A 14,575-nucleotide genomic window follows, 5' to 3' on the forward strand; every position below is an offset into this window, starting at 1 on the left:
GTATTATAGGTAGCTGTGTATCTAGCTATACTACAAGACTGAATTTTCAGACTTTGGACACTTCAAATTTAGCTCAAACATATATTGATAGTTACTTATATGGTAGGGACTGTGCAATCATAATGTGATTAAAATGAAAAGACAAGTTCCCTTCTACTTTTAGCCCTGTATGTGACAAAGGGCACAGAATGAAAAACAAGCTGATTTGCTATAATGTGTGAGCAGAAAATAGGAGAAAGGTAGGATAAGAATATTAATTCTAGTGGGAATGGAGTGATAGTGATAACATTAGAAAAAGTCTTAAAATATGAAAAGTGGATAGGATAGCACAGGAGTTAGGTCAAAGAGCATAAACATGAGCCAGGCAAAGGCTGGCTGTGATTAGGAAAGGACTTTGTAATGATATGCCGGAGAAAAAGGAACTGAATTCAGTAGCTAGATAGGAAGTCTGAGAAAACTAAAGAGGAATTAAATCAGATTTGTTTTTCAAAGTTCTCTGCCAAGAATGCCTTTGATGGATTGCAAAATTGGTCTTGCTAGCTGCTGATGGAAAGAGGACTCCTCTCCCAAGAAGAGGGAGGATGGAAGGCTGGGGGTGGGGACTTGCTTAATGCAGAAATTTTTATTTAGTCTAAGTTATGTTTTTTATTCTCAAAGTTCTAATACACTTTAGGCAACCAGTAAGTTCTATGAGTTTAGCAATATGCCTGTTTTATTCACAATTTTATCACCACATGATGTCATTTAGTTTAGACACACTGTTATTAGGTTAGTGAAAATACTTCTGAAAATAAATTGGGGAGAGGATTCAACTGTTTCATAGTCACTGAGTTCCAGGGTTAACATTAATATTAATATAAATGCAATAGGAGTCAGACAAAAAAAAATACAAATGTCTGACGACCTTAAGTCAACGGTTGTGGCACAACCATCTGCAGGCATTCCCCTCATTCCTTTCCCAATCCATTTATAGTCACTTTCTGCATTTTACAAGTATCTATAGATATAGACTCATCTGGGAGATGAATACATTTTGTTATTTTTTTAACAAGATTTTTTTTTTTTTTTTTGCTGAGCTATTTGCTTAGCTAGCAAATTTACTTTATAGAAAACAAGTTAGAGAGATGGACACAAAGCATCCAAATTATGAATATATAAGTAAAAGATAACACTCTTTATACAGAGCTCCTCAAGTCCATGTGACTTACACATAGCTTTAATGAATGTGTGGGTCAAAACAAATCAAAGTAAAAAACTGCTATTTAAAGAGGGAGAAAGGATTGTAATCAGATTTGGTCTTTGTCATTTCCCTGCTTTATGTATCATATATGAAGGTACACACCTTTTGTTAATGGGCATGAACATCTTTGACAAAACCCTGCAGATATACTTAAGAAATTATGGTAATTATACAACATCTTCTATTTCCACCCCCTTATCAATCACCATTTCCTTTTATATTTCCTTATTTTCCAATACCAAAATACTGTTCTGTAATCCCATGTTATTTTAGACAATAGCTTCATCAACTCCTCATGCTGCTGTATACAAATCCTCCACTGGTTGTTTTTCCTGGCTCTGCTCACTCTGGAAGACCTTCATACAGCCCCTTAACTCCACAGTTCTTAGAATCCCTTCATCATCTGTCACTCACCCTTTCCCCTCGAAAAAACAAAAAAATGAAGATGAGCTCAGAGTCCTCTGAATTTGAGAAACCCCTCTGCTGGAAAAAGGGGAGTAGTATTAACACTTCATTCTGGGGAGAAAGCACTTAATAAGTACATCAGATGTGGCCACTCTCGTTATAGTTTTGCACATACAAAGTGCTTATTAGAGAAGATGGAATCCTCATTGGCAGTTTAATATAAATGTGTGGTCCTAAGATGAGACAACTTTGATGCACATATAGATTTGGAGTTGTGACATTATGTAGTTAGGAAATAAGCCAGAAAAAAAGTATTATCAAGGATATCAAAAGATTAAAAAAAGTGGGTATGTTGGGCCCTCCCTGGTGGTGCAGCAGGATTAAAGCACAGCACTAAGAAGCTAAAGCCACTTCCGCATGAGTTCGACCCCCACCTGGAGGTGACCACATGGTGCGGCAGACCTCTCCTGCCTGCTCCCCTCAGCAGTGTTGTCAGTTCTGCCTGTTCTGCTCCCCACTCTGTCTCTGGTGAATCCTCTCACTGCCACTGCACCTCTGGCCTGTACCCCAGTTCTGTATGCATAAGTATATAAATCTTTAAAAAAAAAAAGTAGGTATGTCTAAGATGTTGGATACTACTAAGTATTCAAATCAGATCAAGACAAACATTTGTTGGACATAGCACAGTTAACTGGAGGTCACTGGTAACCTCAGTAAAGTTGTCTTAGCTGTGGGTGGAAGTACAAAACACAATACAGTGAATTAAGTATAAATGGTAGGTCAGGAAACAAACCAGTGCATGTAAATTGGATATCCTCATCTTTAAGGGTGAGGAAAGAGGGCGATATCCAAAAAAGGTTGTTAGAGGTTGGTAGGAGGAATCTACACAGGTCTCTGGAAAGGTGGCAGAGATGTAAATATGCTTTTGAAAGAGGATGAGAGGGATACAACAGAAAGGAATAGATTAAAGATGCTGGAGGAAAATGTGATAGGAAATACGGAATAAGTTCCACTGCATAAACTGAGGGAGTCCTCTTACAGAAGACAACATTATTATCAGTGTACCTTATGGTAGGAGGGGTTTCTGAAGATCCTTTCTTCTTTCTGTGTCTGGAGTGGTACAGTGTTGGTTTAATGGAGGATATAATTTGATTATAGGAACTTGGAATTTATTAATATCATAACAGGCCCAGCAATGCTAGGTAATCATATAAGTTAGATTACAGATGATATTCAACTTACATATACCAATTTGTTTCCTGATTTCCCATTTACACTTAATTCACTATAATGTGTTTTGTACTTTCACCCACAGCTAAGTTACCATTCTTCCCTACTCTGTATACTTAAATAGAAAAATTTCAGGGATCAATTAAGATGTCATGATGTGGTAAGATACTGATTATAATTTGGAAAATCAGTTTAACACTAACCTGCCTAAAATAAATTATTACATTGGTAAACTGAAACTAGTAATTTGAAAAGGCATAGGCATTCCACTTTAACCATACAGTTGGCATAGATGTTATCAAATCGTATTTGAAAAATTACTCAATCCACTTATACTACCATAACTATAAAATATTTTAATTATGAGAAGTTTTTCATAAATATATGAAAATGTACAATCCTCACTAATCTCATTAGGTGATCTTAATTTGGTTAGAATCTTATTCTAACACTATACATTAAAGTTTCCTTAAATACATTGGGACATTTTTGTTAACTGAATAGACTAAAATTTAAGACTTTACTAAATAAATTATATGTGAATGCAAGCTAAAAATCTCAATTACTCATTGAAGAGTATCATTATAGGGCTTGTTTAGAAACATGATTGGGAGTTGGAGCTACTAGGTACACCTAAAATACTAGAATTATATTTAAGGGTTTCTTTAATCTGTATCAATTTAGCATGGTTTTTTTTTTGAGTTTTAGCAAGCATTTACTTAGGTTATGCCCAAAGTGATTTTTAAAGATCACTAACAAATATGTTTATATTTGATGTACAGAAGGCATAAGCACACAGAGATAACAACTTAAGTTTCAAAAATATATATTCATATTTCTATGAATAATTAACACTGATTTTTTTTTCACAACAGTGGAATATAGTCTTAGGCATTAAATGATACATTGATCTTAGAAAATATGAAGATTGGAGAAATGGGTGTGCAATACTACTAAACTAAAAAAGAACATATAGTATAGTAAACCAATGTGTTTCCTCAATAAAAAATGAGTAAGAGTATTTTTATAGTTCACTAATTTCTAATATTTGTAAGTAAATATGAATTAGTAGAACACTGAAAGGATCTAACATATTAGCTTACATGCAGCAAATAAAAAGGAAAAAAAAGGACTGCAAATTTCCCTGGTATTTTATTTTCTAACAGTTGTCTCCTACATTCATCCAAAGTGACCATGTCAGAAATAAGTGAATAACTGACACCATTACTTATGTTTACATGGACTTTTCAATCAATTTCAAAACTCAAAAGGAAATACTGTAGTATCTTTTCTTAAGTAAAATTTTCTTAAAAGACATTTAAGTAATACAAAAATAATCTTTAAGGGCTTTTTAAAAATATAATTACCAATGCGTTAAAATTTAAAGTCACCAGTATAGACAAAACCTATTTCCTGTCAAACTTACTCTTTCTGTACCCAGTAACAGTGCAAAATTATGTTTCTTGTAGCTGAATCCTAAATTCAACAATGCTTAGCAATTAAAAATAACAGTAAGTAAAAAAAGATGCTGCTCCTTGGTAAAGTCATGCACCCAGATCTCCTTTTGAAGTCTGTATTAAGACAGTCAAAGCACCAAATATAAAAACAATGTCTACTGCCCATTAATACTGCAGAAGTATCTAACACTTGTATGATTCTGCAGCATACAGTTTGCTTGCTATATTACAAACACAAAATGACAGGCTACAGTGTTGTTATGGAGGTTTATAGAATTCTATAAAAATCTTTTTGATCATTGTAAAACAACACTAAGTCTTCATGAAATGCAGAGTATTATTATTACACAGGGGAAAGAATATGATCTGTAATGTAATACTACAGCTTAACCTCACTTATGTAGTAACGGCCTATAATGACTAAGCCAGGTAGGCCCTGACTTACAGATTTTAATTAATTTTATGCCATAACTATATATTCCCCTTTTCTATATAAATAAACTGCTTTTTAGTCTACCAATATATTTAATTTTTTGAAACTTAAAATTCAGACAGATTAGAATGATTCAGCAATTGAATCTTAAAGCCAAGAACAAGAATGCAGCTGATTTTTTTTCCTAAAGCAATCAAAATTTCACTCAAGAAAATCTACTTGTATGGCTACAGAAAAAAAGATATCAAATATACTTGGCAAAGCATGAAACAAATTAACTGAAAAAAATCTAAAATAATAATCATATAATCAGTACCAAAATTTTGTAATTTTGCTATTATTTTTCAGTATACATTTTTTCAGCTCACATTATTTAACAGGTACATAATTTAAGTAATACATTTGAAGATTTTCTCCTTCCAAGGTCCTTAACCTTTTAAAATTTTTTTACTTATTACCTGCAAACAATAGGTATCATATTTGCACTCTTTTACTAAAATTTACTCAAAGCTCAATTAAAACATTGTAATTATTATGAAATTAGTAGCTGTGATAAGAACTACTTAATATTTACTATTTTATAATCATCTTCTTCAACCTTACTATAAAGCTGTTTTACCCTCTTTGTTTAAAATTTCAGGTTTTTTTTTTTTTTGGAGGGGGGTGGGGAATAGGTAAATGCATTCTGAAAGGGACACCAATTAAAAGTATTAGCAAGAAATAGAAACTAGTATTTTTTCAATATTTGGCAATATAAGATCCTAAATAATGTAAAAGGAAAAAAAAGCAAAACTAGACTGCAACAGTTCACACCCTGAAAATGTGGCCTATTTACTGTGAAAACATATAACCTTTAAGTAAATACAGATAAAATACAAAAATCACATTTAATATTTAGACTTTAAATTCTGAATTTTGCTAAACTGTCTCATCATTTTCATACCAAACTCTATCTTATTTTTCAGAAAAAAGCCTTCATCTACTGATGGTCTAAAAATAGATCCTACTGTCTCTTTTACAAGAAACAATTAAGCTTGGTTACAGTCCTACCATATCAGCCACATCATCAATACCTAAAATTCTTATTTAACCCCATTTTTGGCATTCAAAAAGGTTACTAAGTATACAAAAAAAAAATCTTACCTATATGCTGCATTTTCTTTCAAATGCAAAATGGTTAGATTCCCCTTCTACTTAATCAGTACAGTGTCTGAACATTTTTCAGTCTGACTTGCAAATATTTGCTTTCCCTCTTAGGGCATAGCATCCGCAGGGTTATACAGCACTACTTACATTCTCTTCCACATAAAAATCAGACATTATATGAAAGGAAAAGAAAGACAGCCCATTTCAAAGCATCTGGCAAACCTCCATTGGCAACCTGCCAAGCCTCTGCTAAACCTTCCTGTCTTTCCGAGCATGCTCACTTAAACCCAACAGCATGTTACCATGGCAACTCTGTAGGCAGCCTGTAAGTATGAACCGCCATTCTGATTTCAGAGTGCAAAAAACCAAATACTGCAGAGGAAGTAAAAGGAAAGAAATCTCATATGCCCTTCATCACATACAAGTATACTCAATTTATTTCATAAGTTCCTACGTGTATATACATGTAAATAAAAATGAGCATTACACATTTTCCAAACAAGTATTTTTCATGCTCAAATAGGTATTCTTTTTCAGTAACTCATTCATTCTCTTTGTCTTGCCCTTAAGCCCTTTTACCTACTAACAACCAACAATATACCAAATAATTTATCCCATGTCACAAAACATTGCTGAATAAACAGACAACAACATTCATATAAAAATTATGTGAAGCTCCATGGATGATTACTTAAAATTATATATAAATTTTAAATGACAGTAATATTGTATGGAAAGTCATTCTTATTTATAAAATACAATTAATTCTATGATTTATTAAACCTCAAACTAAAATATTCTTTAGGTATGTGTAGGATTTTTTTCTTCCCCTTTACCCCTGGGATCCTATGAAATGTCTGAAAGAAGTAAGGTTTTGAAGTTATGACAGGCCACCCTGTGTTCAAATCCCTGTTCTGCACCTTTGAGCTATGCCATCTTAGGAAAGTTACCTAACCTTTTTGACCCTCACTTTCCTTACCTTTAATTAGGATAGTTACCTGTTACTACATATGGTAGTGATTTAAATTAATTAACACATGTAATAGATCTAAAGATTTCTTTCCTCCTTGGTTATTTAGAAAAAACTAAAATACTAAAAACAAGTTTACACTTGTTGATTATTTAACTTGCAAAGTAAATCATCTTAACTGCTCAATGCTAAAAGTTAGTTCTGATTTACCCACTCATCTAAACATCAACAAACTTCTATCTCCCAAACAAAACAAATGATAAGGAATCTATACAGAATTTCCATTCGGATTTTAAGCAAAGGGAAATACACAAAGATAATATTATATAAACATGAAATTTCACTTACCACTTCTTCTTCTTCCTTTTTGGCCTCCTTTTCCTTCTCTTCCTCATTTTCTTCAGCCGGGCCATCTTCTTCATCACTACTGGATGATTCAAGAATTTCACTTATATCCATTTTCCAATTATCAGGAACAACTCTAGTTTTTAAGAAAATGCTTGCTTTCTGTAGTCCTAAAAGTAAAAATATACTTTACCAGTTAAGGAATTAGCAGCATAAGGTAGTGTGACATTCAGAAACAAAATATCTGGATTTAAAATCAGCTATCATTTCTGAAATGATAGAGTAAATTCAGATATAGTTTACAAGTTATAATTTTATATTAATGTTTATTATTACTCTAAGAAATACTATTATAAATCTCAATGGTAAAACATAAGTTTTATTTAGACATTAAAAAATAACCATTAAATAAGAGTAATATTGGCTCTCAACAGTTAAAATGGTACCAGAGATTATTCAATCTTGTTTTAATCACTATTTGCCATTTAAAGCCCTATCATGAAATACTGACTCATCCTTATATTACCTGGTTTATCAGAGAGTTCCGATTCTGGTAGATTGAGAATGTCTACTTCCTTGATATCCTTTCTTGCTATAGAGTAACTAATTATAGAGAAGAACAGGGAAGGGAAACCATTATTAAATAAAAATTATCACTTAGAAAAATATAAAACTCAAAATCAAAGTTGTTTTACCAGATAGATGTTTTAAAATGGCCATATATATCTTAATCTTTAATGAAAGGCAAAGGTGATACAGAGCTAGTGTCTTAATTCTAAAGATTCACATCATCAATATACTGCTTTGACAGCTTCACATGTATATCTCAATCTGTGCAAATCCTACACATGGAAAAATTTATATCAACACAATGTTGTCCTCATAGATAACATAAAAATGTTTGTATCATTGGAAGATATATTATGGTATTAAATTTTTCAGAGGATGAAAACTCAATATGTATTTTCATTTTCCATCTTCTTTGCAAGAAAGGCAAAGTTGAATTTACAAAGAGTCTAAAACTCTAACTTTTAATTACAAAAAAGTCAAAGCAATTATTCTAGAAATTTGCTATTAATTTAATGCACTATGATGGCAGTACCTGATGGACATATCCAAATAATATTACAATCATAAATAAATAAATTTAAATAACTATAATAAAACTGAGGTTGCATTATGGAGTAGGATGGTGGAGAGGAAAACAGGCTAGGGACAGAACAGACTATAGTGGAGGACTACAAGTCCTTGGTGTGGTGTAGACAAAGGCACAAATTTAGTTGGAGTTACCAGCAACACTTCTCATCAATAATGAAAATTACAAAAAACATAATTATATAGAGTGGTTTGAAAACTACTATCAAGTAACTTGAACTAACTGAAATCAATATCTCACTTGGAAGTAGAGAATATACTTTTGTTTTTACAAAAGCACATATGTATTCACCAAAATGGATCATATGAGCCACCAAAAAAATAATCAATAAATTCTGAAGACAGAAGTAATGCAAAACAGCTTTATGACTATCACATAATTAAAATACAAACTAAAAACAACATAAAAAATACTCAAATAACTAGAAGTTGAGCATAATGCTTTTCCAAAATTCTATGGTTTAAAGAATAAATGTATAAAGACAACACAATTTATCAAAACATTCATAATGAAAATAATGCATACTGAAAACACAGCCTCAAGAACCAGAAGTGATATTAAAAAAATAAGAACATATAAAATATAAAAATAAATTTCATTAGTACTATGAAAAATAAAAGAAACAAATTTAAATTAAGGAGAAAATACCATAATTTATTTAAAACTTTGTAATATTAAATTTTTATGTAAAATTTATAAAAAAAACCACCTATATTATTAAAAGTTAAAATGCATTAGGTAACAGCTTCTCAACTCATGAAATAAGACCTTTTAAAATAAAATCTTAGGAACCTCCCTGGTGGTACAAGGGTGTTAAAGCACAGCAGTTTGAAGCTATCTGCAGCCATTGCGGCAGGAGTTGGATCCTATCCAGGGAGGTGACCCACATGGCTCAGGAGACCTTACTTTTCTCACCCACTGCTCCCCTTTGCTGTGCATTTCACCTGATTGCCTGGTCTGTTCCCCATTCTGTCTGGTGAATCCTTCCCACCACCCCTCAAGCCCCACACATCTGGCCTGTACCCCAGTTCTTGGATGCAAAAAAAAATGTCTTAAGTAAAATCTTAGCATAGAGAGGACTCTAACACTGTGATTCCATTTTTTTTTTTTGTCCACTTAGTGTAACACTACTAAGTAGTGATTCATTACTCACAATTTCGAATCAACAAATGATCGAACTAGACATTGGTCTTTTTTCACTGTGACATCATCATTACAGCTGGGAGAAATAACCTGAAATATATAATAAGAATAGATTGATTCTTATTTTCCTTGTTTAAGTAATGACTGTATTTTAAAAAAGAACAATTCTGGATCCTTTAACTCCTTATATTTTACAAATGGCTTCACTGTCAATAGATCCCAACATTTATACATTACAAAAGACTGTCTTATAATTTCAATTTAGCATATTGTATTTCTAGATCATTTATATAGTCTTTAGATTAAAAAGTAGTTAATGAAATACAAATTACAATGTGACCACCATTAGCTTACTAAGTAATAATTCATTTATTTCCCCAAAAATGAAAATGTATAACCTGTGATGAAAATTTGGCATATTTATAATATCTTTATGTACACTTGAATATGGGTCTATTTTGAAATTGGCTATTGTTTAAAATAACATCCATCTGAGTCTCCCTGGTGGCCTAGTGGTTAAGTCTCAGCGTTATTATTGCGGTAGCTTGAGTTCAATCTCTGCCTAGGAGCTGACCCACAGGTGGCACAATAGACCTCTCCTGTCTCACCTACTTCTCCCCTTAGCAGTGTATTTTTACATAATCCACCTGTTCTGCTCTCAACTAGGTATCTGGTGAATCCTTTTACTCCGTGTACCTCTTATACCCCATGAGCCGCACAGTGTGGCAGACCTCTCCTGTCTCATGCACTGCTCCCCTTAGCAGTGTGTTTCAGTCAGTCTACCTGTTCTGCTCCCCACTCTGTCTCTAGTGAATCCTCTCACACACACCCCACACCTCTGGCCTGTACCCCAGTTCTTGTATGCATAATTAAATAAATCTTTAAAAAATGCTTAACAAATAATATTTATATATTCTTTATAGAAAGTTAATGTCTACTTCCTTGTTACCACCTCTAACACTAGCCACTATCTATCAATAGCACCATATACAGAACTTTATGTACTGGTGGAAATTTTCTGTATCTGCATGACCAGTACAAAAGCAGTTAAACACATGGGACTGAGCAGTACAACCAGAGATTGAATTTTTAATTTTATTTCATTTTAATAAAATTACTTTTAAATAGCCGCAAAGGACTCATTAAATAATATATATGCAGATAATTTAAAATTCTTGGCAGACATATAAATCTTAACACCAGAAGGAAGTAAATGTTTGTTAGATGCTAGTAATTACTAGGATAATAATACAGTTATATAAGTAATGGAAGGAAAACACAAAAAAAATTAAAAATAATGTAATGGAGGATAAATACAGTGATACCAGTGGATATAAAATAATACAAAACACCTAGGAGGAAGGTTTAACCCTTAAGGCTTAAAGTAGGTCCTTAAGGATGAGTAGGTATAACTCCTTCATTAACTCACCTATAAACCACTCCAAATGGCCTCCAAATTGCTTCCCGCCAGCTCTAGTCTTTTAAACAACCCATCCAGCATACCACTACCTCATTAATAATTCTAAATATGTAACTCAAATGATGTCATTCTGCAAAATTCTATGCACAATTTTCAACTTCCTTAGATGGACTTTTCAAGATGCTTCTATCCATGATTCAAATTATCTTTTCAAAATCTTATGTCCTGTTCCAATATTTAGTCAAAAAGGATTCCCAGAACAGAAAGTTCCATGAGCAGTTCCTCACTTTTCTGTTTTTATTTGTCTTCTCTAAGAAAGTTCTCTATAAAAGCACTACTTATTAACTTCAAACCCTTCGAGGCTCAGCTCAAAAGCACTTGTTTTATGAATGCTTTTGGGATTTAATTCAAATAAATGTAATACCTCAGGAGAAGAAATTCTAATATGGAATAAGTTCTATGTTACATTATAGTTACTTGAATTGTTCTCTGCATTAGACTTTCAAATCATTTAATGTAAGATTGGTATTTTATTTTTATAACATCTGAAAATGATAAATCTGTTGAGTAAGTCAAGGAATTTATGGGGGGAAAATCACTTGGAAAATTATGGTCTGAGTATTTGGAATCTCAACCCTTTTATTTGTGTGCCTGTAGAAATGAAAATGCAAAGAAAGGATCAGGTTTGCCTGTATAACTCTGTTATATAGGAATTGAGTAATATATTTACAAGCACACAGAAACCTAAAGGAATGGTCTCAGCTCTTTGGAGAATTATAATTTGAGACTTTTTTTGTGGCAAAATTACCATTGAGATACATGTAATATCAAAACTCAGAAAAGTTTAGATTGTTTAGCTTGCTTAATGGAGAGGCTACAGAAAAAAACAGGAAATGAGATGAACCTTACGAGAGATTTTAGAGAAGAGCAGGAAAAGGAGAAGTACAGACAGATATTACCAAGTTTATTTATTCCTCTCATGAAATTAGTCTCTGGTCCATCTTTTCTTCTCATTCTTTCTCCACTAATTCCCAGAAGCTCTGCCATTTCTAAAGCCTAAGTATACTCTTCCTGTCCCCATGGCTCCCTATCCTTATCCAGTGTCTACACAGAAAGATTTTTTAAATTACTATATAATCTTACTGGTTATCTCTTAGGTGTGTATAGTAAACTTCTTGAAAGCAGTATTGTACTTTGCCCTTATACTTCTTTCTCTTCTAAGGAACTTAGAAAAAAAGCTGAACTCATTGCAGATCCTCAGTAAATATTAATTGACTTAAAGGAGGGAAATGACTTGGAGGAGCGAAGTTATCTTAATTTGGGACAAAGAAAGAACCTGATTGAAGTAGAAAGCTTACACTAAAAATGGGAAACAAAGAACTAGTTATGACTTCAAACATCCATCTAAAGAACACAGAATTGAGTACATGAACAATTAATAAAGGTTTATTGTTAGAGGTTTGTTTTGTTTTAAGAATGGAATCACTGTGATTAAACCAGTATTTTCAAATGACCTCTCATAAGAGTTACTTCTAATACATTAGTCTGAATTTAGTAAAAAGAGAATTAAAAGAATCAAGGGAACTTGAAAATAGTTATTACGTATCAGATATAAAAAGGTAAAGGCAATAAAGCAAAAAGACATCATTAGACATTTTAAAGGAAGAAATAGAAAGATTCCAATAAATGACTGGTCTTAGAGAATTAAGTAAAGAAAATAAAAAGACAGTGGACTATGTGGGACTTGGACAGCAGTGTTCAATTTTGAAACAAACTCCAAATTAAATTTGTAATACATTCAAACTATTTTAAGTGCTTTTAAAATAGCCATGTTAAACAAATATTTTAAGTGATTAGCTCTACAAAGAGCCTTACTTACCAAAGCAGGATACCATTCAGTCTTCTCAGATGTAGACACCACACTTACAACTTTTCCTAATAATTCATCATTGAGACGTCGCTTATCTTCATCTTCCTCTTCACTACTCTCTTCTTCCTTTTCATCTTCAGTACTAAAATTAGAAAAATTTCATCATGATCTTCACATAAATCATTTTTGATACAGAGTGGTATGACTATAACTTGTACAACTCAGTTTCTAATCTGGATTATCCTAGAGTAATAGAGCCTCAAAATGAAGAGATAAGATACTTCCCCAGCCCCACAAAAGTAGTCCTGAGCCATTCATGGTAACTCTGAGTCCACTTCAATATATCAATGGACTTATACTCTCATGCCAACTACCTGATGGGACAGAAAAACCTAATTACATCATTATCAAATACTTTAATATTCCAAATACATTTTTTAAAGACTGCCTTTCTACTATTTGTGCATGTCAGATGCCAGATAATGTACCTCTAATTTTCTAACAGGTTATGACAGAGCCCACTAACACACATTTGAGGGTTTATTTAGAGGTAACCTATCTAGATAACTAAAACACAGACAAATCCAAACTGAGGAACAGTTTATAAAATAACTCTCCTATACTCTTCCTATACTTTTTCCCTGTCAGGAAAAAGTATTAAAAAAAGATTAAGCAATTGTTCCAGCTTAATGAAGACTTTAGACCCACATATATAAATATAATGCTAGATCTTAGTTACTTGAGGCTAGATCTTAGTTAGTTGGTGGTGCAACGGGTTAAAGCATTGCACTGAGAAGCTGGCCTTGGGCTTCGGTGCAAGTTTGATCCCTAACCTGGTGGTGATCCACATGGCCCAGCAGACATTTCCTGTCTCTCTCACTGCTCCCCTCAGCAGTGTACTTCCTCAATCTGCTGGTTGTGCTTCCTACTCTGCCTCTGGTGAATCCTCTCACCATCCCTGCACATCTGGTCTGTGTACCCCAGTTATGTATGTATAAGTAAATAAATAATTATTTTTTTTAAAGATTTATTTATTTGTGCATACAGAACTGGGGTACAGGCCAGAGGCTTCACCAGAGACAGAGTGGGGAACAGAACAAGCAGATCGACGAAGTACACTGCTGAGGGGAGCAGCGGGCGGGTCAGGAGAGGTCTGCCGCACCATGTGGTCACCTCCAGGGTAGGCAGGAATCGAACTCATGCAGAGGAGGCTTTTAGATTCTCAGTGCTGTGCTTTAACCCGCTGCGCCACCAGGGAGGGCCATAAACTATTTTTTTTAAAAAAAAGATTTTAGTTATTTGAGACTTTGGAATTAGGGAATTCTATAAAGAAAATTTTGTGGACAATTAGCAAAATGTAAATGAAATACTGGGTATATGTTATTAGATAACAGTATTTCCTCTTTATTATATTTTTAATTTTTTTTACATCTTTCTTCACTTTGTGCATTTTTTTCATCTCAGTTGTAATCCCCATGGGCTTTCTACCACCAATTCACCTGTGTGCCATCACCATATTCCAATGCTTTCTTCCTACCCCATTCTCCCTTCTACCCCCATAAAAAGTCTCTGGTTTATAAGTTGTTCATTGTTTTCATTTTTACTCTATTACATTTATTTGTCCCTCTCTCTTCTTTTCCCCCTAATCCCTTATGCTCCTGCTATGAGTGAAACCATCCAGTATTTTTCTTTTTGTTTCTAGCTTGTTTCAGTAAGCATGATCCCTTCCAGCTCCATTCATATTGCTGCAAAAGATGTAT

General features: G+C 33.1%; 1 protein-coding gene across 1 annotated transcript in view; it reads right to left on the bottom strand.

Annotated features, from left to right (window-relative positions):
* ARID4A (AT rich interactive domain 4A (RBP1-like)) overlaps positions 1-14,575 on the bottom strand; it is a 60,068-nt gene that overhangs the window by 29,034 nt on the left and 16,459 nt on the right. Inside the window, exons 8-11 of the mRNA XM_004682089.2 lie at positions 12,825-12,957; positions 9,536-9,615; positions 7,753-7,829; positions 7,230-7,396 (exon numbers count right to left, since the gene is read on the bottom strand). Coding sequence (XP_004682146.1) covers positions 7,230-7,396; positions 7,753-7,829; positions 9,536-9,615; positions 12,825-12,957 — 457 coding nt within the window. The remainder of the gene's footprint in view (positions 1-7,229; positions 7,397-7,752; positions 7,830-9,535; positions 9,616-12,824; positions 12,958-14,575) is intronic.

Source organism: Condylura cristata, unplaced genomic scaffold (assembly GCF_000260355.1).
Source record: "Condylura cristata isolate star-nosed mole 26May11 unplaced genomic scaffold, ConCri1.0 scaffold00013, whole genome shotgun sequence".
In the NCBI taxonomy this organism is placed as follows: domain Eukaryota; kingdom Metazoa; phylum Chordata; class Mammalia; order Eulipotyphla; family Talpidae; genus Condylura; species Condylura cristata.